The 25094-nt window shown below is 37.4% G+C and overlaps 3 protein-coding genes across 3 annotated transcripts; all 3 read left to right on the top strand.

Moving 5' to 3' along the window:
• The first annotated feature begins 1770 nt into the window (after positions 1-1770).
• LOC110382959 (sialin) lies at positions 1771-7117 on the top strand. The gene is made up of 7 exons (XM_021343669.3): positions 1771-1901; positions 2206-2332; positions 2864-2960; positions 3045-3296; positions 3608-3916; positions 4442-4963; positions 5112-7117. The coding sequence occupies exons 1-7, from the start codon at positions 1898-1900 to the stop codon at positions 5313-5315; spliced, it is 1515 nt and encodes a 504-aa protein (XP_021199344.1). The 5' UTR covers positions 1771-1897; the 3' UTR covers positions 5316-7117.
• Positions 7118-11555: 4438 nt separating this feature from the next.
• Positions 11556-15023, top strand: LOC110382957 (sialin). The gene is made up of 7 exons (XM_021343667.3): positions 11556-11772; positions 11955-12110; positions 12341-12476; positions 13224-13351; positions 13546-13656; positions 14578-14708; positions 14859-15023. The coding sequence occupies exons 1-7, from the start codon at positions 11587-11589 to the stop codon at positions 14965-14967; spliced, it is 957 nt and encodes a 318-aa protein (XP_021199342.3). The 5' UTR covers positions 11556-11586; the 3' UTR covers positions 14968-15023.
• A 1091-nt stretch (positions 15024-16114) lies between these two features.
• LOC110382958 (arginyl-tRNA--protein transferase 1) lies at positions 16115-21164 on the top strand. Its single transcript, XM_021343668.3, has 8 exons — positions 16115-16365; positions 16435-16561; positions 16895-17163; positions 17553-17633; positions 17997-18181; positions 18835-18996; positions 19222-19403; positions 19581-21164. The coding sequence occupies exons 1-8, from the start codon at positions 16278-16280 to the stop codon at positions 19990-19992; spliced, it is 1506 nt and encodes a 501-aa protein (XP_021199343.3). The 5' UTR covers positions 16115-16277; the 3' UTR covers positions 19993-21164.
• The last annotated feature ends 3930 nt before the right edge of the window (positions 21165-25094 follow it).

Genomic DNA, 25094 nt, shown 5'->3' with positions numbered 1-25094 from the left:
ACTAGATTACTACCTTGAAATACGTCACTAAGTACATCCCTCGGGATGCGGGTAAAACGTGGAACAGCTAGCTACATACATAGGTATACTCTTCCCGAGTTATAATATAGATAGGCTATATTTTATCCCGGTATGGGCAGTTCCGCAGTTCATACTCGTCTCTACCGGTCGCGGGTGAAACCGTGGGTACTATAGATAGATATAAACAGGAAAGATTTGATTGTTTGTTTGACGCGAATAGGCTTCGGAACTACTGAATCGATTTGAATGATTCCTTCACAATAGGAAGCTACACTGTCTGAGCTTTTTTTTCCTTTTTTTTTTTAATGACGTCAAAAATCATCAAATGATCCCCTCCCGCTGTGGATTAGCAGCGGTGAGGTAGTTTCAGACTCTTACTGACTAAAAACCGTCGTGTTCCGTCGTAGGCCTTTAATGTACCAGGGCCGCGGTAACTCTTTCGAACAATCCCGCAGCCCCGGCAGACCTTGGCCCTGTTGGGCCCCGCTGGGGTTGCTGACTTCTCTTTGAGAAGCACGTGGAACAACGCGCGCCGTCGACACGGGTCTGTTGTCTAAAAATAGACATGAGCGATGAGCTACCCGAACTAACCGCTCACAGACCCATGCCTACGGTGGGCGGGAGTCGTCTCGCGACACCCGGCGCCCGTGGTGTCTACCTGGTCTAGCGCGGCGGCCGGGATGAGAGGTGCGAACTCTCTGACGTTCCGCCGCCTCGCAGAAGGAGGCGACGGCATGCCATTCCCTCTCGCCCCGGACCATGGCCTGAACCAGGGCCGGACGCGAGAGGTTGCCGCCGCCTAAAGCCTCGACGAGTACCCGGCGGTGCCCTTCCCACGCAGGGCACTCCTGGACTGTGGTCCGCCGTGTCCTCGGGGCTGTCCGCACAGTGGTGACACCCGGGCGCCTCCTCACGACCGATTTGCTGCAGGTACCTCCCGAAAAAAGGATGGGGATTATTAGTGAAAAGCCTAAATTATAGTATGCGACCGAACCAAAAAAGTAAAGTAGGTACCAGGAGAGTGTAAATCAAACCAGGAGACCAAGGTGCGTAAGGGCTAGCGCCCTCTGCCGGCGTGGCACGACATGGCACGGCAAAGGATTTGAATGCTAATAAAGTTATTTTGAATCTTATTTCAATGATTTTAGAATCGATGTTACTTTATTTGTATACCACGATGCCGCGACGTGCCGCAAGATGCGGTGGCCTGCATGCCGCGAGACGTATGGGACACTTAGGAGTCGAGGAATTACGATTGCTTGCTAGTTGAAATAAAGTTGAAACATGTACAGCATTTCGGTGGGGCGCAGGGCGCAAAATTGATGAATGCCAGAGTGGCTGGGCTTTTAGCTGGATGCCACGGCATGCCACTGCACACCGCGGGATACCACTGCATGCCGCGGAATGCCACTGCACGACCTGACGTGCCATGCCGTGTCACGTCGTCAGTGGGCGCCGGCCCTAAAAGTATTAGGTTCGAATTTGTCCGAATGGATCATGTTAAAAAGCACTTTTCGAGAAATCTGTAATTAAATGTAAAATTTTGGTGTACGTAAGTTCAGAAATTTCAAATAAATCTGAAACTATGGAACTTCGCCCAAGAGGGCTGTTTAATTTGAGTTCTTGAGCTTCAGCTTTTTACGGATATTCGTCGAATTAATAGTCACCCTGTAGGTATCTACGGGAATAGGTACCATCGCCTCGTTATATAACCTTATCCTTTGTTGATTGATTCTCTTTAATCTATTCCTTCGACATTGACAATTCAAAAAAATTTGATTTATGACAAATTTATTGAAAATTATTTTTTGGAGATATAAATATTTTTTTTGTAGATGTTTATTATATATTATATCTAAACACAACAAAATACAACATGGGTAAGTGAGCTTCATTGTTTTATAATACATGCATCATGCATTCTGCAAGTAGCTTATGACAGCCTGTTCAGTGGAGGCTATTATATAGCGCCATATGTCCGCAATGAGGGACGAGGAGAATGTATAGGTAGTTTGTATTAGTTGTATTAAAAAAAGTCGACAATCATTTGGCCTCGGGGGTTCCGGATCCCAACTTCAAATTGCCTGATGACTGTGTTGAAAGGGGTAGGTAGAAAAATCCAGCCAATTGTGTTTGTCTATGTTTTAATTGCCTAAAAGTAGTGTACAAATTATAATTCCACAGCTGTTATTCCCGTCCGTGTCACCTTATGGATCATGCTGTTTACATGTTGTTGGGTGACGTACATGCTTCGAGTAGGCATGAGTATCACTATAATTGGCATGGTCCCGCCGGTGAGCCGTAACGCTTCGTAAGTATACATTATTTATACATACTTACAATGCACACTTACTTAAATTATGGAATCAAGGGTTTCTTTTCGGAAATCCATGACATTAAATGTTAGGAAAAATATTTAGTGTTTATTCCGCAAGAAGATAAATAGATTGAATTTATGTGCGTCGTATTACGGATGCGGATCCAAAACGCGGCTGTTGTAGATCACTGATTTATCAGTATTAGTCAAACTGCGCACAGTACAAAACTAGTACACTGACAGATTGCCTACTGTATACTAGCCGTTTAACTAGCCGTTTTCCCGCGGTTTCACCCGCGTCTCGTGGTAACTACTGCCCGTGCCGGGATAAAATATAGCCTATGTTACTCGTGGATAATGTAGCTTTCGAATGGTGAAAGAATTTTTAAAAACTGTCCAGTAGTTTTTGAGCCTATATTCATTACAACCAAACAAACAAACAAAGTTTTCCTCTTTATAATATTAGTATGAAGTATGATGATTGAGTGGTGTCACAATGTCATCATGTTTGTTTAATTTGTACAGTGCAGGAGGGTCTCCATGTGGAAGTCAAAGCTCCATGAAGCATGTGAGCGGCGATGTAGTTCACTACCCTGGCGAGGCTGACGGTCACCCATTGGAAGTAACTATAGTTTTGAAAACACTTTTAAAAAGTCGCTCACTTCTAAGTTATCCTTGAATTAATTTTGTTTTGGCCTGATTGCAGGAAGAAGAAAAAAAGTATGGAAAAGTGTACGACTGGTCTGTGGCTCAACAGGGGCTAATCTTAGGGACATATTTCTGGACTTACCCAATATCCTCACTGATTGGTGGAATGGCCGCCGAGCGTTATGGGCCGCGTCTTCTGGTCTTCGTTGTCACGTTGATCAGTGCCTTCGTGACGGCATTGTCTCCAATGGCTGCCGACCTAGGCTACTACACACTAGTTATTATTAGACTCATCTTAGGATTGGCTGCGGTAAGTAAAAGTCAATATGCCATTTGAAATAATAGGGGAGGCTAGACAGGATTTAAGTTAGTAGTTACTCAATCGCGGCAGATTATATCCCGAATATTGAAACTCGACTTAAATTCTTACATTGTAAGCCTCTTCAGAAATGGTAGAGACAAGGCGCTCAAGCAATTCAAAGCCTTCATTAACCGAGCAGCCCTCGAATGTCCAGGTTAGTACCGGAGGAACCCGATCAGTCAAAACACACATGCTTTGAACTAAGTTTAAGATATGAAACTTGTTTGTAAAAGACAACTTATGCAAATTACACTTTCCAGGGTTTCATATATCCGTGCCTACACTGTCTGGTCGCTCGATGGGTACCACAAGCAGAAAAAGGGAAATTTATTGCTGCTTTGATGGGAGGTACTCTTGGTACAGTCGTTACTTGGAGCCTGACGGGTCTCATAATGGAAAATCATGGGTGGTCGGCAGCTTTCTACGTACCTGCTGCCATAGCAGCTGCGTGGTGTTTCATCTGGTGGTATCTCGTAGCTGATTCTCCTAATGAACATAAAATGATATCCGAAAAGGAAAAGACTTATATATTAACAGCTTTAGGAGACAGAGTCCAGACCAAATCCAAGGTGAGCTAATATTTACTTTGACACTAATAATTACAGGGGACGGACGGACAGACAGGCATGGCGAAACTACAAGGGTTCCTAGTTGACTACGAAACCCTAATAAAAATTAAGTATTCAATACAGTGAGTGGATCGTTCACCCGAGCGGAGCGGAGCGTCTGATAACTGCTTTAAAGGTCGTTCACAATATCTTAAAGTCCGTTTTATTAATAAGGGGTGCTTTAATTTAATACTTTTGGCAGTACTAACTACATATATGGCTGTCAAGACGTATAATACTTCTCAATTTGAGTATAAAATAGACTTAGATGTTAGCAGAACTGTTTCTTGCTCTGGTTGGTATGTTGGCTTAGTTGTTTATTGTACCTATTTCTACATAAGTACTGCAAGCGAAAATCGACTTTAAGGGGACGAACATTTTCATTTCGCCACTGCACATACTATAAACGCATTGTCTTTGTATGAGTAGGTATGCTGAGATAATATTGATCAATAAAACCATAACTATTATTATTTTCCTTTTCAGTCAATGCCACCTTTTAAGAAAATTGCTACATCACTGCCGTTCTTAGCTATGACTGTTCTTCACTATGGAAATCTTTGGGGCTTGTACTTCATACTGACAGCCGGACCTATGTTCGTTAAAAATGTATTGGGATTTCAATTATCAGCTGCTGGAGCGCTTTCTGCTCTTCCATACTTGGCAAGGTTGTTCTTTGCACCGATATTTGGATCGATCGGAGACTACTTACTGGGGAAACAAATATGGTCTACGACCAAGATAAGAAAGTTCTTCTGCATCTTCTCACACATAATCCCTGGACTATTGTTAGGGTGCCTGGTTTCTGCTGGATGCAATTGGCCTGTATCTATAAGCCTGATTACATTTTCCATGGGGATGAACGGAGCAGCAACGTTGACCAACCTACAAAATCATCAAGATCTGGCACCGAACTATGCAGGCACTTTATATGGAGTTGCTAATGCTATCGGTAGTACGGCTGGCTTTTTCACACCTATGATTACGGCATACTTTACAAAGACTGGGGTAAGAGTTTGAACGCATGTTTGATTTCGTTTAGTAGGTATCCCCTTCACAGTCTATTTTTTATTAACTCTTTAAGAACTTATCTTTACTAGAAACAAAAATCTAAATTCTTAATGAAAGTATCGGTAAATTATCTATCTAATTACAGAACACTTTTGATAATTGGGGTCCAGTTTTCTACGTGGGTGCAGGAGCTTACATCGGTGCAGCACTGTTTTTCATTATTTTCGGAACTGGCAACATTCAAAAGTGGAATTATCGCCAAGAGCCCGAACCCGCTGGTGTACTCTCTTGGAGGCCCTGGGGCAAAACAGAAACACCACCTGCTAGTGGAAAAAGTTCGAAAAAGTAATTATTTTGTTACAATTAACATAGGTGATAAACAAGGTTCTGGATTTGTTTTTACTTTTTTTACAATAAAATAAAAATAATAATTAATTTAAAGAGTTCAAAAAATCGAAAAACTGCATAACATATTAATGTCAGTGTTTTAAATTTTAGAAAGGCAGAGCGTACTTATAATAACATTTGAAAAATAACCTCTTGTAAATGTGTCGTCTAACGTTTAATATAATCAAGTATTATCTCCTAAATCATATTCTATCCCTGCACGGAGAGATCCTTCTGTTTTTATCGGCGATAACTGGGAGCATAAGAAGCATTTAGGAAGCGCTTCTTATCGCGAGATCGCAAAATGGAATCATTTCACGGTTAGATGAAGCAGTCAGTACGGTACAGTCTGGTATGGGCTACCGTAGCTCAGGGTTCATCGCTAAAAAAAAAGGTTTTCGTCTGTTGTTTAGATTAACTATTACAATTCCCACTACAAAACTAATAATTACATCGAAGATACAACGCACTTTAATTAAGAGTTGCATCGCTTCTAGGTAAGTACAAATACTACTCACAAAAAATTAAGGATGTGTTTTCATGGCTTTTATTTCCTTCAGTGATTATCAACAGGCAGGATATCTAAGGAAAACTATCTTACAGAAAAATATGTGTTATGCTTTAAGTGTCCTGTAGTTTTCAGAGCTGGCCATGATTTATTTAATGCATTTAATTCGCTCTTTCTCTCTCCTACCAAATAAAAAACTGTTTTGCTCATCTAAAGAAAGGTGCATGGGCCTTCGAGCAAAAGGAAAGAAAAGCTGTCTAGCTAAATAATAAAACTTTTTTTTTGGCCACGGATGCACCTACCTTTTTAAACGGGCATAATTCTGTTTTTTTTTTTTTTTATTTCGTTAGTTTTTTTTAGTTACTAACCTTTAAGATATTCATCGAGAGATCTGAGAACTAGACACTCGATGAAAAATTTGCTGTTTTTCTTTTGGATGCCGCTTGTTGAGAAGCACCAAAAAAGCTGTGAAAAAATCTCCTTAAATTTTAATTTGTGAGTAAGTAACGCATTCGAGTTTAGGCGGAAATGTTCCTCCTAAACTCGAATGCGTTATATCGTTGCGTTATCTTAGTATAAAGGTTGCTAATCGAAAACATGGACAGTTAATATAATATAATTTTTATTTATACATTATTGCGTGCCTTTAAAAAAATGGAGCCTCTATCTACTCTCCATAGGAGTTCAAGTTGAAATGGCTCGTAAACTTGTAAGGCGATAAGTCTATATTTGGACCAGTTAAGGTTCAAGGTGCAGCTCGCAGGCCGATATACGAACTAGCTGCTGCTTCTTATTACTATGATCTTTTCGCACAAAGCCGCAGAACCTGATGAAGGTATCTCGCGAAATAACCGTGAAACCTGCGTCTGCTACGGAGACGACTCTTGCCGAACCTCTCCAATTGCCTACACCGCTTAAGTCGATCTCTTCATGTTGCAAAATGCTATAAAAACCTGCAAGAATAAATATATTTATTGTTGCTATTAAAATTGGTAATAGGTAATTTTGATGAATTCATTCAGGTTTAATTTTAACTATACTCAAATCGGATTTGTAGTTAAAAGCCGAATGCTTTAAACCCCGTATTTTTAAGTGCCTTTGTATTTTCTTTAGTACATGTAGTCCACGTGAACTTAGGAATTATAAACTAGTGTGTGTTTATAAATTGTGTAATAGTGAGCTTGTTTAGTTACCTACTTGGTGAAATTATGATTTGTTCTGTTTTAATGTGAATATAATAAAAAGTTCCTAGAATAGATGTTTGTTTTATTTTGCACCGACTTTCCAAAAAGGAAGAGGATTTTTCAATTGTGATGTTTGTTCAGGCACAAAGTTCACGCATAAATTATAAATAAATAAATTACGGATAATTTCTTAAACGATTAGAACAATTCTTTGTTGCTTGAAAGGGTATCTTCCCAAAAGGTTTCAGTGCAATCAGGTTCAGAAATTGATCAAACTTAAATTAGTTTTTAGGTTACATAGGTTCAAAACCTTAAAGACTCAATTTACCTACATAAATACGTATATTACTTTCAATCGTACTACGCCGAATCGAATAACAAATAATCGAATATCTATATAAGAAAATCTCAAAATTTACTAATAAATCACATTTTAACCTATAATTCTTATCTTTTAAAGGTACATTTTAAAATTTTGTGTGAATTGAAAAGGCAAACACGGGATTGGGAAGACCTACTTTGCAAAAAAGAGGCAAAAGGGATGATAATGCGATTGAAAAAATGTTAAATAATAAAAACTACATTAAGGGCTGATTTTTCAATCGCCAGATAACTTTTATCTGAAGAATATGTTTGACGATTTGACAGCTTTTGTATGGAAAATATGTCAACCCGCCATATTTATTCCTCAGATAGAAGTTAACTGAGGATTGAAAAATCAGCCCTAAAAGGATGATGGGTAAAATTGGCCGGTATATCCAATAAAAACCATTCGCATATCAAATGATAGCTTAGACCCTAAGCTTCATTTTTTGTTATGGGCACAACCTTGTAAACCACCGGAGAACGAAGATATGACACTTGATAGCATAGGATAGCTCATAGACTTGAACCACTTCATTGCATATGGGAGGGATGTTTAAGTGCATTATTATTGTCAATCATTGTCAGAACGAGTCACAGAAGGTGTCTGTGCCCATATTTTCCAAGTATATTGAAAAAAAAAGATTATTTAGCAGGTAGTATTCACAACGTTATGGTGTACGTATTCCGCCGTTCTGGTGGTTCTAACCGGCATAACCAATGAAAACCATTCGCATATCAAATGATAGCTTATACCCTAAGCTTCATTTTTTGTTATGGGCACAACCTTGTAAACAACCGGAGAACGAAGATATGACACTTGATAGCATAGGACAACCTATGGACTTGAACCACTTGATTCTGTATGGGAGCGATGTTTAAGTGCATTATATTATTGTCCATATTAGTCAGGACATACATATCACACAAGGTGTCTGTGCCCATACTTTCCAAGCTTATAAAAAAAAAAGATTATTTAACACATAGTATTTACAACTTATGGTGTACGTATTCCGCCATTCCGGTGAGTGTAACCGGTATATCCAATAAAAACCATTCGCATATCAAATGATAGCTTATACCCTAAGCTTCATTTTTTGTTATGGGCAAAACCTTGTAAACCACCGGAGAACGAAGATATGACACTTGATAGCATAGGACAGCCCATGGCCTTTGTGCCCGACTGTACTTATTTGCGGTCGATTCTTGACATGAACTGTTTTATTTCAGTAACTGTAGGGTATAAGCAATAATCTAATATACATTAGAACTTTATTGGTTGGCCAGGGTTCATATAAAATTGCCCATCATCCTTTATAAATTATTCATAAATTTTGAGTTTTTGTTGTATTCATAAAAAATATAGATTTTTCGATAGGATGAATATGCGATGCATTTAACGCTCGACCTAACGAAAATTCGATATTTTGAACACTCGATGTAATGACTGCGCGATGTATTGAATGTTCGATTTAATAAACATTCGATATTATGAACGTTCGAGTATTTACAATTTCGATTTATAGTGGTCGATCAATTGATATTCGATTATTTGTTATTCGATTCGGCGTAGTACACCCCAATCACGTGCTTCATCACTGTACGGTTCTGATGGCAACCTTAATAAATCGACGGTAACTCCTAAAAATTTTAGGCACGCCTCAGCTAAAATGGTTATTCTGGTGTATGCTTAAGATAAGCTGGCTAACTGATGATGGAGACGAGAGAACTCAACGGTTTCTACCACCTTCCTGTCCAGCTCTGTATTATATCCCTTTAGCAGGCGATTTTATATGGAAACGCATAGGTATGAACTGTAAAAACAACAAAAGTTAAATTCGTTCAGCAAAAGGCGAATGGAGCTGAATGTGCGTAGTCCCTAAATCTACTTCTACATGGTCATGATTTAGTTACTGACATTATGTACATATTTTGGAAAATAGCAATGTTTAAAATTAGGATACGTGCAATAGTAAGTGTTAAATAATTGTACATATAGTTTATTAGTTGGTGAGTACTGAACAACCTAAAAAGTGATGTCTTATTCTTTTAGGTTGGATTGATGATATTTCTTGGATATTTTTTAATTTACGTTGTCCGTAACAACCTGAGCGTTCATATAGTTGTAATGGCACAAGTAATCACGAGAGATGAAAACATAATTGAAAACGAAAATGGTACTCTCCAGCGTAGTTCTAAGAGAACAGGGGTATGATATAACATTTTGTAATAAGTTTGTGTATGTCTTTTGTATTATCTTTTTACCTTAGGATCTATAGAAGCGAGTAAAAAATATAAAAAATGCACTGTACGTGCGGGTGTGGTTAACGGGAACTACATGAAGGACTATTACAGATTTATGCTCCATAGAATCATAAACGTTGTAGGAGGCATAAGCTGTTTGCTGCCACGAGCCACACGGACGGTAGTTCACAATATCCCACAGATTACACGCACTCTATCCGCCCTCAAGGCACTCTTGGACGCCAAGCCTGACTGCGATTTGTTTGAGGACGATTGGAAGACTGTCGGTATGTCTGGATTACTGTGAGATGACCGTGTAACTGCATCTTTTCTATTAAATCTTAAACAAATGTAACTGGCACTGGCACCGTTTTATTTACAAATAGATAGGAGATGCAATGTATTAATTTAGCATTAGTAGGTACCTATCGTTCATATGTGAATCAGTATGTTAACCTCACAGCAAATAATTGTGACAAGCAATTTTTCAACAAAGGCAAGGTTGCTCTCCTAGGATTACCAAATCATTTTCTTTTTATATGGCTTTTCAGATGTTGGACAGAATAAACTGGGATGATATTAGAGTCGGGAGATTATTCTCAGCCTATCATATAGGATACTGTGTTTGCTTTCCAATATTCCACAGCATTGGAGATAGGTGAGGTTGCATTGTATTGATACGGTAGAATCATACACTACCCCACAAAGTGAAAGTGTTACTTGTCCAATAATTTAAGGACCTACTCGTTCAAATGCTTTTAGCTTTTAGGTAGGTACCACTGCCAAGAAAAGGTATGTTTTTATTGCACTTTAGGCAAATGGAATGCGATCCTAATGTTCAGTTACGCTCGTCTTTAACCCGACACAACTTTTCCAGGCTAGGTCCAACGTGGGTAGCAGGCATTGCTGGAATGATATCAGGGGTGCTTAGCTGCCTTACACCCGCTTGCACTAATTATCACTATTGGGCGCTGTTTTCAGCACGGATTATAAAAGGATTTTGTGCTGTTAGTATTGTCTTTACCAATTAGGTACGTACCCCCGGAATACAAACAGCGAGCTTATAACGACGATAAATAATAAAATAAATAACATATTCTGGGATATCTGACTTATGGGGAACGGACATCTACCCAAGCCGAACACGTAGATATCGACGATATTGTTTCAATTTCAGCTGTCGTACACAGCAGTCACGTAACTTTTTAAAAATTCATCTGTAATTCCTGGGTTAAATTGGGACTCGATTTGTTCGGAGCGTTCTATCCGTTAGATATGCGTTTATGTTACGACCAAAGTTAGACCAAGTTTTATAGTTAAAACTTTTAAGAAAATTTAATCTCGAAACAGGGAGCAATGCAGCCAAGCATGGTTCAGGTGTTAAGGTACTGGGTACCTCCCACAGAGAGAAACCACTTTATGTGGGCGTATTGCGGCAAGTATTTCATACAGTACAATTCTCCTATCGTGTGCAGTGATTAAGGCATGTAATAAGTACATTTATATATAACTCCTGTGGCTATTCAGCAGCAGTGTTTTGTCTGCGATCAATCGTTTTTTGCCAATCCTTGATAAGTGCGAGCGTTGCGACTGCACAATGCTAAATCTACATTCTTCGTCACGACGGTCTCGATCTTATACCTTGTTTAATTTTAAAATCAACTTCAATGGGGGATTAGAGGGGAATAAGAAATACTCAGTAGTCCCTCAATCAAAACAGCAGAAAAACTGTAAGGTTCATCAGTCTAGAAGTAGGTGGCGAAATAAGCGTAACTGCATCTGCTAGACACCGACTTGTCGACCGATGCACCGTACAGTATTTTTCGTTGCATTTTAGTTGTTTTAGTAAAAAGATTTTCTAGTCCTCACGATGTACACGCACTTATCTATATGTATCATCAGGTATAACCACGGGGAGTTTCTGCACGTTCCTCATGTGTGCGGCAGTACATTACTACTCGCATTGGCGCGTAGGCTTTTACATATCTGGAAGCATACAAATGATATGGGCTATTATTTGGGTCTTCATTGTCACCGATAGCCCAAGGAAACACCCCTATATATCTGACGAGGAACAAACATATTTAGTTAATACAATTGGAAACATTTTTGCAATAAAAGTAAGTACTTAATTTTAATTTTAGAATTTATCAATTGGGTTCAGGAGGTCTGATAGGGCAGTCGCTCCCTGTAAAAGACTAGCGCTCAGCCGAACCCAACATAGTTGGGAAATAGACTGGGGAGATGATGAATTTCTCAATTTTAGAATTTTTCGTATTATGATAACATTGTTTCATTTCAGTCGACAAATGCTCAGGCTCCATGGCGGCTAATACTAAGATCTGTGCCGTTTTGGGCACTCTGCATCCTCAACTTTGGATACTCCTGGATGATTATTTCCCTTTGTCTCTACGGTCCACTTTTCTATTCTAGAGTCATCAAATACTCCATTTATACGGTTAGCAAAACCAGTTCTTACTTAGTGTCGATATTATTTTTCAGATTCTGAGAACTTTCGAACCTAGTAGATATACACTTCAGAAATTATTTTAGAGACATTTCCTAGAAACTAATATTTATATTAAGTAGTTAAGTTTACATGTACATACAATTCGAACACAACACCAAGCTCTCACACATATTCATTAACTTCCCAGATGGATGGATAAAAAGTTTACAACTTTTCAGGCATCGGCGCTTACAGCATTACCATTTTTCTTACGTTTAGTGCTGGGAACAATCCTTATACAGACTGTTCACAATTACAAATACAAGCCGCAAGTATGTCGGATAAAACATCTCAGGAAATATTTCATCATAGTGTGTAAGTACCTCTACCTATGGGAATTATCATTTACATATTTCTTTACAAACCAAACACAGTAAAAAATGAAGGAATAACTCAATTATATGAAATGACTACCAGTGCCCCTCGGTTTCAACCCCGTCCTAAGATAAATGAATCCTGCACCCGGATAAAAGAAGCCTTAGCACCTAAGTATTTGTCTATCTTTTTTTTGGCTGATTTGTTTGGTAGATAGGAATACAGATAGACTAGAACATGTGAAAACACATCACACTTTTTATCCATTCATCATCCTCCGAGCCTTTTTCCCAACTATGTTGGGGTCGGCTTCCAGTCTAACCGGATTCAGCTGAGTACCAGTGCTTTACAAGAAGCAACTGCCTATCTGACCTCCTCAACCCAGTTACCCGGGATTGATTTCTTGATTAGACTGGTGTCAGACTTACTGGCTTCTGACTACCCGTAACGACTGCCAAGGATGTTCAATGACAGGCGGGACCTACAGTTTAACGTGCCATCCGAAACACAGTCATTGGTGTCTAAGATATACTTAGAAAGTACATACAAACTTAGAAAAGTTGCATTGATACTTGCCGGACCTGGGATCGAACCCGCGCCCTCATACTTGAGAGGTTAGTCCTTTACTCACTAGGCCACCACGACTTTTTTACACTTTTTATCCATTGAGGGAAATATATAGTTCTTTCAGACGGCGGCTGCTTTTTGCTGAGGGTTGACTGAACTGACAGGTTTTTTTTGCTCTAGCTCACGTCATCCCTGGAATGTTGGTTTGCGTTTCATGGTTGCTGCCGATCGTTCCGGGTCCCTTTCTGCTAACTTTAGCAGTTGCGTTAACAGCTGCCGGAATGGATCTGACATTGGACCTCTGTTATGTAAGTTGTCCAGAAGCATTTGAGGAAACATTGGAAAATGGGAAAATATTCCTCTGGACTGGTAGAATTTACGATTCGTGTTGTTGGTGATTTTTTACCTTCGATAAAAGTATATACTAGCTAACTGATTTAAGAGAATAATGACTGTACGATAGGTAGTTGTAGTAGGTGTCGTAAAAAGATTTATTTTTCAGGAGCTGACGCCTACATACGTGAATTCTATCAATACAATCATTAAAATAATTGGGAATACGTCAGGCATAATAATATCTCTTTGTGTCGGACAAGTAACATACAAGTATAAGGTACTACTTATTTTCGTTCATACAAAAGCTACATAGTCTAATAGAGTGGGGCGTAAAAGGGCTTCAGAAATGCACACCAATCTACCTGAATCTGTCAAATTTCTTCAATAGATTTTCAACCTTATGACAATAGTGGAAGGTAAATGTTCGATGGGTTAAATTTGACAGATTCGGGTAGGTTGACCTGCTGGAGCCTGTACCTCAGTATTCACACAGTAGTCACTCAGTATTCAGACAGTAGTCATTTCACTTACCCCACTTACGGCCCTTTCACACGGCAGTCCAGTTTTTTGCAGGATACCGTTTTTTGCAGGATCCCGTTTGATCGCAAAAGATATTAAGACGGAAACAGCATTTTGCAGGATCCTGCATGCGGTTTGCTCGTGTGAACACTAGCATATAATATCTTTTGCGATGAAACGGGATCCTGCAAAAAACGGTATCCTGCAAAAAACTGGACTGCCGTGTGAAAGGGCCGTTACTGTCCTACATGCTACTATATACTTTGCTACCAATCGACTCAATATGTGTCTCAAGCTATAGTCATAAAATTCCCATCATTCATTTAAATACAATACTCTGTTTGTGCAATTGTTATACAATAATGCGTATTTACCACGACGATTTATTACGTGACCTACGGTACGTGAGGACGTGAACTAGTCCTAGTCCGTGTTAGGGAAATCTGTTGTTTATGTCCAAGCCCATAATTGAAGAATTCGAATTTACACTTGCGAGCGAAAGTATGGAATCACCTACTTGGAAGTGATTATGCTCGATCTTCAGTTATTAATAACGATTTAAGAATATGAAAAATGTTATCAGTAGGTAATTACACGGTTAGTTACTATAATAACTTGAGGCCTACATATGAAATTATTTTAAAAGATACCTATATTGCTATTAAGAATATCGTTTCAGAATTTGCCAATGGTGTGGAAGCATATCTGGTGTTTTCATGCATCTGTATTATTTATGAGCGGAATCATATTTTTGATTTGGGGTGAGACTGAAATACAGCCATGGAACCAGACAAATAAAGAGAGAAGCCGGTAAGATAAGTATACGTATATGTGATTAGTGCCAATGAATTAATTCAATTCCTTCTTTTTAAATTAGGTACCTACGTCCAATGATGTCTTACCTTCCTAACTTCACCTCGTCTTCAGTAGCTATTTGTTTAAATATTTTTTCATTTTCAGGCAACGCGCGCGCAAGATTATAATTCCTTTGCCATCTGTAATGTCAAATATTACTGAAGTAGAAGAAACCAGTGTGAGGTCATCATTAGCGAGAGTTTCTCAAATTTAATTCAGCGAAACACTACCGTATCTCAATTAGAATTTATTTATTGCCAAAAATAAATAGTCTCCTTGAATTGTCCACTAGCACTCAGCTGTTTTATATAGAGTGCCCTTGAGCGATGTGGACAGGGTGATTTAGGTACGGTGTGTACCTACCTTTTCGGAGTTCGGAATTTACTTTAGTCGCGCAACAGTCCTTGACGACAAAAAGTTTATAGTGAACGAGAACTATACTAATCTATGACTAAATTGACACCTAAATATGGACCAACTTTAGTTCCTTTTTTAGGTAGACTCTCTGCCAGAATCTCTCTTGGCTTTAAAGATTTTTTTAATTCCTTATAATCATGTTTAAATATTGTAACCTTTACCAAAGACCTATTTGTAATGCGAGAAGCAAAATACATCGTTGCCTTTTATCTAGCTATTGTTGTCTGTTGAGTGTCCGAAACATACATAAACATGTTTGTAAATAAAGTTCTTTTGACGTTAATTTGGATTAAAAGAGCGCAATTTGTATTATTTTAGATTTTTGTAGGTATCTATTCACTTCTATTCGCATATAAATATTCATGTCAATTATAATTTAAATTCTGTTTGAATTTTACACACACGGCCATATTGTCATAGTCATTATCATGTGCCTAGGTTTTTCCCAACTATGTTGAGGTTGTGGTAGGCTTCCAGTCCACCAGATGACTAAGTAAGTACCAGATCTTTTAATTTACTTCAAGGGGCTAGGAATCTATTTGAGTTTTTCAACCCAGTAAACAAATCAGACTCTTTGGCTTCTGATTAACCGTAAAGTCTGCCAAAGATGTTCAAATGACAACCGGGGCCTATTAATTTAAAGGCCGTACCAAACACAGAATAAATAATAAATGGCCTCCTATCCATCCAAGGACTTCAGAAGAAGGACCAAGTCATCGACTCATGTCAGGGTATTGTCTGATTAAATAAAAAACATGTAATTATGACATCTTCACATTCCACCTCACTTTTCTTGCCAGTGAGTGTTGTTTTTAGAAAACCAAAAAGTTAAGAAAGTGGTACATCATGCATAATTTACTATTTTTAATATAGTGCATAAAGACTAGGTTTCAGTATTAAAAAGATAACGATTGTTAGACGTAAATCTTTCAATCATAATCATTATGTCAATCAGTCTGTCAGTGTCACACGCGTTCGTTTGACTATTCTGTTATTTTCTTTCCCACTTGGATTTTGTTTGGGTCAGAATTTTAATTAATAAGAATTTATTCACATTTTATCTGCAAATTTGATAAATAGTCAGTGGACGTCACTGACTTTGGCACGATGCTACGAAGTCTTGTTGAGTATTATGCTGAACATGAGCATTATAGATGTGGCTATTGTAAGCGCCCTGATACTAATTATAGCCATGGTAAGTTTTTAAACATTTTTGTGAATAAAAATCTCTAAACCATAATATTAAGTAATTGTGTTGATTCAGGTATGTGGGCTCATGCTATGACCGTGAGTGATTATCAGGATTTAATTGATAGAGGATGGAGGCGTTCAGGAAAATATTGTTATAAGCCAACCATGGACGTAACTTGTTGCCCTATGTACACTATACGGTTTGTATATTCTTTGTACTTACAATTGTGACGAAAAGCTTTCCTTTAATAACGTAGTAATGCTTGTGTAGGCTAACATTTATTTAAATCGCCTAAGTGGTGCTGCATGCTTACCTTGTATACCTATTATTGTTCGCACACTGTCCTTAATCTATTCTACTCATTCACAAGCATCTACAATTTCAAGATTCAAGAAGAGTATTCTGTTGCACAGTATACATTTATATAATCAGACACAATTATCAATATTTCATACAGCAACCTTATTTAAGCTGCACTTACTCTTACATTTTTGACCACATTTAATAGTTTCCTATTTATTTTTATATCTAGATGCAGGGCCTTAGAATTCAAACCTTCAAAGTCACAAAAAAAGGTATTGAAGCGGGTGAACAAGTTGTTAATTGGTCAAGATGGCCCCGACCCATCACCCGAGAGTGGACGCAAGATGTCAACTGGCAGCAGTGGTAGTGAAGTCTTAGCTGAAGGGTTTGAGGAAGGCGGGGAGCAGTTCATCGAGACCATGAGGGAACATCAAGATATTAACTTGGATATGGTTAAAAATAGCGAAGCTTTAGATTGCTCGGGAGATGAAGTTGGAGGTATAATTTTTGCTCTTTTTAACAACTAAAACTAAACAGTATTATTGCTGTGACATAATATCGTCATGGGTACTTGTAGACATCAGGTCATGTAACCTCGAGTAAGATTTGTAGTTCAACAGTCGCTTTGAGACCAGAATCTGTAGGATTCAAAGATTTGATCTTCGACTCGAGTTAGCAAATAATAGAATACCTCTGTGAAGGTGAAAAAATATTTAAATTCAACTATTTCTTAAATTAAAATAACAAAAAGAAGTAGGTACTTAAACTAGGTCTGCTATGCATAATGAATGTCAGTGAAGTATGACAAATTAAACATAAATACTGTCACACATAACATGTTATTAAAATTTGTTGGAAGTCTGATATGTATGACTGTTTCTTTTCAGATAGCACGGTTCATAAGGATGTAATGAAAAATGTTCAGCTTGATTCTGTTGTACCTCCTCAAGAGAAAATAATTAAAAAAGGTTTGTTTTATGATTTATTCTAATTAGACAATTTTATCAAAGAAGTGCACTCATTATAAGATGAAACCCAATTAAAAATGCTTTTATGATTTTTTATCAGGTCTGTATTGTTAATTTATTTAAAAACATGTTGATATAGGTACATAATTGAGCAGGATGTATCTTAAACGAGCTGGTTTCAAATTGGTTGTATGAGTATAAAGTATAGATGGAGTTAAAGGACAAACAAAAAAAATATAATCACACCTTACCCTTTTTACAGTTTGTTTCCCCCATGCAGTACTTACATACTATTTGTTAAATAATATATATCTTTTAGTTAGTCTTATAAACAGTTCTAATAACTTAATTAAAAACTTACAGACTCCGGCCCTGATCCCAATAAAGCACCCTGTAAAAAAGCCAAACAGTTGAGGAGAGAGCGAAAGTTGGAAAAACTCAAAGAGAAGGGTATTGAAGTATTACCTGTAAGCCCCCGCAAAAACAAAGAAAAACAAATTGAAGACTTTATAAACGAGTTGCCTGATGATGTCAAGCATAAACTAGAGGTACTCAACAAATGTTACATTCGTTTTATGTTTGCCATTGTATGTTTTTTGTAGTACTAATATAGCAGAGTAGGTACTCTTTACACTGTGGACGGAAAGATGAGCGGAGATGGCAAGGTGATATATCTTATTGACTAGTTAGGGATCGACTTACGTCGATGTCTACGCCTACTTAAAGCTCGCTTTTTTGTTTTTAATCTATCAAGTGTTGGAAGGAATTATATTTTACTAGCGATCGCCCCCGCTTCGCACGGGTGCGATGCTGTTTAATGGATGTTGATTGATTGAATTATATTTATAAACCTCCCTTTTCTATCAAAATCCGTTGCGTAGTTTTAAATATTTAAGCATACATAGGAATAGAGAAAGCAGTGCAATGCAGTAAGCTGTCGCATACACAGTTCCAGGGTCCAAAGGGTTTTGTGTTCTGAGTTGCTGTTTTCTCACGTCCCCCGGCACGTCATGATCTTGTTGATAGCACAGAGCCGTGTGATATATCCGCTCTTTTTTCTGTCGTAAACACCTAATGGTATCAGAGATTGTAAATATCTACAAACAATCGACAGCATCAAATATGTTTGTCATGATGTACATATCTTCAAATGTGTTTGTCATGATGTATCTTCAAATAAACGGCACGTGTTATTTTTCAGATAAAATTAGTAAGAACTTCACCGCCGAGTCCCGAATGGTTAGCAACGGCTAAAGAGACCCATGAAGTGTACGTCAAGTATCAAATGACAATTCATAATGATAAGCCAGATAAATGTACAGAACCAAAGTTCAAAGACTTTTTGGTGCAAAGTCCGTTATTGGTAAGACATCAAATAATGCTTGTAATTGTGTTGTTTTGTAACTTCTGATCTCGGGGACAAGAGGAGAGATAACTGCTCGACACCATCTTAAAATATCGTACATTTGTTAAAAGCACGCCATCTCTATTCTATATTTTTTCTATGGATACTTTATCCTCCTTAGCGTTTTTCCAATTACTACCATCCAGGGTTCCGTATTTATTGACGTATTAAAAATGATTTTAGGAAGAGCATAGAGAGAATGGACCTCGGTGCGGCTACGGGTCGTTCCACCAGCAATACTGGCTGGACGGCAAGTTGATAGCCGTGGGAGTTATAGACATTCTGCCTAAGTGCGTTTCTTCTGTTTACTTCTTCTATGACCCACAGTATATGCACCTTACGCTAGGAACCTATGGAGCTTTGAGGTGAGAAACAATTTCTTTATTTGGGCTTATAGAGCCATGATGTTGTATAAAAGCTGAAAAAAAGAAAATGGGCGTTATGGAGGCTGACTTTCGCCATGTCATGTTTTAATTGTTAATTTTCAGGCTAATTTGAATAACTGATTGTTAAAATATGTAAATGAAACTTTTTATTTTTAGGGAGATTGAATTCACAAGAAGCATGCATTCGCAGTGCCCGCAAATCGAGTATTATTACATGGGATACTACATTCATTCTTGCTGCAAAATGAGGTATAAGGGAAACTTTTATCCTTCTGATCTAGCGTGCCCAGAAACTTACAAATGGTTTCCACTATTAGAATGTATTCCTAAGCTAGAGGCTTCGCCGTATTCAAGGTTGGACCCTGATATAGATAGTGTAGATGAAAATTTCCCTAAAGAAAGCGATTTGAACTATATTCCGATGTGGGTGAATGGTGCTGTGATGTTGTATAAAGCTTATAAGAGACATGCAGCTGGTAAGAAGAATGCAAACAAAGTGAATGAACTCATTGAGTATTCGCGTCTAGTCGGCGCTAAATCAGCTAAGAGTCTAATATTAGTTCGGTAGATGTACACAAAAGCCAATCTTCTCCTGTGTTAAGAAAATTACAAGTGTCTTTTCTTTCATGAATGTTTTTGAAGCCCTTATGAAGAGTGTAACTTAAAAGTGATCTAATCGACACCAATTTTAAACACTATATATACAACTATTCTAGTTCAATACCTCGCTTTTGCAATAATACAACCTCTGTTGAAGATTTGAACAGCTATTTAGGCAGTTACATAATTAAAATTTTATAGATTATCGAAGCAAATATTATAGACCTTGCCGTCATACGATACCCTTGTTACCTAATCTATCCGTTGTTTTGAGAACTGGAGATTGAATTTTGACTTTAGCTTCATATAAAAACTCTAATCGAAAACAATGGATGGAACGGTATTTGTAATACTATGCTTTTATTATTTGTACGGCGAATAGTTGAATAAGACCTTGAAAAGGGAATGGCTGTCACACTATAAGCTTGCTCAAACATCCTGTCAAGTGAATGTTAAGCTATATTACATGTGCATCAATAAATAATACGTTACATGTGTAATATTGTTATTGATTAATACATCAAGGCCCAAGTTCAACGTCACTCTTCTTAAAACAATTGTTTTCTATGAATTATCAAAGTAAACAGTAGTTTTAAGAAAAATGGACCTTTATGTTGCTGATAAACTTGGGCCTAGAATGTAGACGCAAAGCTTCGTAGCTACAAGGAAGTGACACAGTGGCCCTGATAGAAAATATATTTAGGTAAATATAGAGAAGTTGTCTTGTTATAAAAATATATAAATATTATTTTTATATATGTAGTATCGCATCACAACGTTAAATAAATAGAAAGAAGAATATTTTTAGTACTGCTCTGAATAGCTTTTTGGCCTACAAGTCCTTTTTTACGCATGGCAACATTGCATGTGCACATAAACTTGCCAGTAAAAATAAATATTAATAAGTAACCAGTAAATCCGGATATCATTTTAATTAATTTAATGTGTATTTTATTGTTTTAAACAATAAGGAATATTGTTATTTTTAATAACCCACCTAATAACAGGAACTATCTTATACTACATTGTACTTAATGGCTTTATGTTTAATTAAATAATTTACTAGTCATGTTAACATCCTTTAGATTACCTACGTTTCTAGATGAGGTTACTTGCAATGAATTACATCTATTTTAATGATATTTTCGTTTTATTTTTCTTATGTAATCCTTACGTTTGAGTGTTGATAAAAATGTTTTACCTAACTATTTAGGTACACCCAGGTGTTTCCACTTCAAAAAGTTTGATTTCCTAAAAGAGATGAGAGATATCTGTCATGTTAACATCTCATCATCATCATCATCATTTATTTTTATTATATAATGCTTACGTTGGAGTGTTGATAAGATGTTCTACCAACTATTTACATCCAGGTGTCTCCACTTCAAAAAGGTTTGATTTCTTAAAAGACATGATAAGTATCTTTCATGTTTACGTACTAGGTACATAATAATAGATATATCAATATCCGATAATCTGATAATATCAGCATATTAACTCGTGATGTTGATAAAAAATGCATTCGTGGGAAAATTACTAGGTTGCATCGCATATTATATGAAGTTAGGCAACTATGTTTCCGAAAATAGATACACGGTTAATCTTTATAATTCGTTATTACAGAAAAAAATAACGATAACCTATAGATGAGGACATGATTATGTAAACATTAATCAAGGATTGCATAGCTATGGAATTGCTATTCAAATTGTTGAAGAGCGCGTAAAAAGCTTAACAGCTACCAAACAACACACAGTTGCTGATGCAGTTCAATTAATCATAAGTAGTAGCTTTATATGGCTAAAGTGGAGGTTCGTTGAAAATATTTTAAAATTGTAATACTCACTTTCATGGTGTCCAACATCATAGATTTTAGGGTTCCGTACCCAAAGGCCAAAACGGGACCCTATTGTTTTAGCTCCTCTGTCCGTCCGTATGTGTGTCACCACTCACCAGGCTGTATCTCATGGACCGTGATAGGGAGTTGACATTTTCACAGATGATGTATTTCTCTTGCCGCTATAACAACAAATACTGAAAACTAGAATAAAATAAATATTTTGGGGGGCTCCAATGTCAAATACCTGAAACGTAATTTTTTTGCTCCTTTTATAAAATAAATAATGGTACGGAACACTTCGTGCACTAGTCCGACTCGCACTTGGCCGGTTTTTTTCATAGCTAACCAAAAAATTCCAGAATCGATCTGACTGACAGTGTTACCTACTGATAATAACCAATGATTTGTCACCCCCAACTGCGCATGAAGTAACATGAGGTCTTCAGAGATCGTTTACCTATCTATATTCTTTTAGATAAATGGGCAAGTACCTGGATAATCTGGATGTAGGTACAGGTAGGTAACAAACAAGCCAAAAATGATACATGCAGTTTTGAACAAGATCATCGTAAATTCAGATAAGTAGGTATGTACCTAGGTATTTACCTATATCTTAAGTGCCTTATATTTTTACTTTCACTTTCTGACGATCTAGAAATCTAATTGTTTAGTCATCTAAACATATTAAAAATGTTGTTGCCAATCATTGGCTCGATGATCTAGTGATAACTAATGGCACTGACATGGGAAGAGTGGTCGCATCCTGCTAGCTATCTCCATCATAATAAGAGCTTCTTATAAAATTTAGCGAGCTTAGGGTAGCCCTAGGCTGTAGCCCGGTATATAAGTAGAAAAACTGAAAAGCTTCCAGTAACGAGATAAATAAATCCGTAACATTTTTAGGCCCCAAGTAACATCTCTGAATTTCTAACACGCACGATAGATCAGAGCCAAAAGATCAATCCATCGCAATCTCATCCATTATTTTCAGTTGGATTGAATTAAGTAACCAAATTGCTGAGTTATATAAAAAAATACGAAGACCTACTGGTGCAATATTTCTATAGGTTGTCGTTTTTAATCATGACAAGGAATAAATTTATACCGGGATCTTGTCCCGCATCCAGAACAGGTCTCGCGATTCCTCACCGTTCACGAGAAAAACAACAAAAGTGTACAACATTGCGAACCACTTGAGAGCAATGGCTTTTTATTTAGATCTCGCCTCTGATCCCGTAACAATTTAATCTTTATTTGTTTGGTTGATCATTGAGTTCCATGCCATTTATTCGCTTTCATTAATAATTTACGCAATATGGGTAACAGTATCTATAAGATTAATTTTCAAAACTATAGCGTATTGGTCACACCAGTGCATTAGATGGATTTAATTGCAATGTGATGTGTGTGGCAATATCGATCTCAGTTCTTTCCTTACATTATTTCTTCATTCAGTTTATTACTCGTACGTAAACGTACGTCTTGCAGCTATTTATCTTTTGCATTTCTTAGGAGTAAGTATAAAGATTTATCTACTAGGGCGTAGAGCTATAAAAAGCCAGGATGGTCACCAACAACACAAAGCATCTAGTTCTTATTTTACGGGCAAGTTAGCTACTGTGTTAAGTCGCAAACAGGTTTGCACATCGTATACTCTCTAATTAATTAGGTATGGTTCGGTTTTTTTTTCCTTTTAAGGTTTCTTTGTAACTACTTTGTAGGGTCTGGACTTAATGCGAGTTGATACCTACCTTTTTACCCTAATCAGCTGTAAATTAAGTCACCAAATTTTACCTGCCCATAAAGATACCACTTTATAGGGTGCACCAAAAAGGATCTACGTCACTGCTCCTCCAACGTTCATAAAACACAATGGAGATTAAATTGTGACGTCAAACTCAACAACCGTGCATTTATAATTTACTAAGAGTGACAGAAATCCCAGATACACATCACTAGACTAGGTGTTATGTAATACATAAAAGGTTAATTAAATGATAGGTAGGAATGGGAACGCGAACGAACAATATCCTAAGTAAGTAGTCTGCCTGGACTATGCCAGTATTACCTGCTCTGCAGGAGTCGATTTTGCGACCACGTCATCAGCATGGAAACCGACAATAAAGAAGAAAGTTGACAATAAGAATCCTTTGCCATCATCAGGCTAAGTTTAAAGAAATATGTGACGTCCACCAGTCTAGACAACACGGCCTAATATGAGCGATTTAGAAGCTGTTAGACTGGAATTCTATGGTCTGAATTCCATATAACAACACGAAGGCCAAGGATAAAGTAACTAGTCTTACCGGATTGAAAGGATATTCAAAATGTTTTTATTCACAATTTAGAAAATCCATCTACCGGTTTTCAAGTTGTAGATATTTTTTTTTCATTTTAATGAGCACATTTGCGGTGGTGCCATTTTTTCAGATTCAGGATTTGGACAATGGGAACCTTTAGAGTTCGAGGGCAGATCTGATGACACCGTTTTGATCTTCAGAGCAGTCTTTAATTGTAAAGAAAATATGTAGGTACTGCTGATCTGAAGATGAAGACGACCAAGCTCGAGGGAACTAGTCAATGGTGTTTAGTAACTCCTCGTGTTTTGCCATATTTTTCTCATTTGGACAAGAACTTTATATTTACTGGATGGGTGATGAGTTTGCAGTAGCTACCTCGTAATTATAATGGAACTGATTTTCTGAAACCACTTTTAGTTTTGGAAAATATGCAATGTATGCAAACTCTTAGATAGTAATTATCTTGGCTCCCCAGACTCATCTATCAGTATTTTTTAATTTCCTGTAGTCACGATAATCGCTAACAATGATCGATTTCATTTGCAAATTGTAATTATAATTTAATTAATTTGTCTTGTCCCTTGTGATTTTCTATTGTTTATATATCTACTTCGTACCGGTCTGGCTAAGGTCGACCAGAATTATAGAAACCATACTTTGATGTAAAATTAATGATAAATTAGAGATCCTACATGGTTCAGAGATCTCTAATTTATACTAGTAACCTTCAACCGAGGCAGGGAGGTGATAATATTTACCTTTTAGGTAATATTTATTTGCAAGACGAATCTAAGGTTGGTTACGTCAAATGTCAAGGATTTGTTCACAACGTCATCATCACCGCTTGATGCATCTCCCATTTATCCGATAACCATGAAGCACTTCAATGTAGCATGTTTTAATTCTATGACACGCTTCCAAAAGGAGATA

This window comes from Helicoverpa armigera, chromosome 18, assembly GCF_030705265.1.
Source record: "Helicoverpa armigera isolate CAAS_96S chromosome 18, ASM3070526v1, whole genome shotgun sequence".
NCBI classification, from domain to species: Eukaryota; Metazoa; Arthropoda; class Insecta; order Lepidoptera; family Noctuidae; genus Helicoverpa; species Helicoverpa armigera.
The sequence above is the reverse complement of the archived record's forward strand: the minus strand, read 5'-3'. Positions and strand labels throughout refer to the sequence as shown.

What these genes read in the sequence shown, in the direction of transcription:
- LOC110382959 (XM_021343669.3), top strand. An exon ending in CTGACGGTCACCCATTGGAA is followed by an intron (nt 2,961 to 3,044) that starts GTAACTATAGTT and finishes GCCTGATTGCAG; the next exon opens with GAAGAAGAAAAAAAGTATGG. An exon ending in TCATCTTAGGATTGGCTGCG is followed by an intron (nt 3,297 to 3,607) that starts GTAAGTAAAAGT and finishes TACACTTTCCAG; the next exon opens with GGTTTCATATATCCGTGCCT.
- LOC110382957 (XM_021343667.3), top strand. Translation starts at nt 11,587, where the DNA reads ATGTGTGCGGCAGTACATTACTACTCGCATTGGCGCGTAGGCTTTTAC. An exon ending in AAGTAACATACAAGTATAAG is followed by an intron (nt 13,657 to 14,577) that starts GTACTACTTATT and finishes ATATCGTTTCAG; the next exon opens with AATTTGCCAATGGTGTGGAA. An exon ending in ACAAATAAAGAGAGAAGCCG is followed by an intron (nt 14,709 to 14,858) that starts GTAAGATAAGTA and finishes TTTCATTTTCAG; the next exon opens with GCAACGCGCGCGCAAGATTA.
- LOC110382958 (XM_021343668.3), top strand. Translation starts at nt 16,278, where the DNA reads ATGCTACGAAGTCTTGTTGAGTATTATGCTGAACATGAGCATTATAGA. An exon ending in TGCCCTATGTACACTATACG is followed by an intron (nt 16,562 to 16,894) that starts GTTTGTATATTC and finishes TTTTATATCTAG; the next exon opens with ATGCAGGGCCTTAGAATTCA. An exon ending in ATGTCAAGCATAAACTAGAG is followed by an intron (nt 18,182 to 18,834) that starts GTACTCAACAAA and finishes GTTATTTTTCAG; the next exon opens with ATAAAATTAGTAAGAACTTC.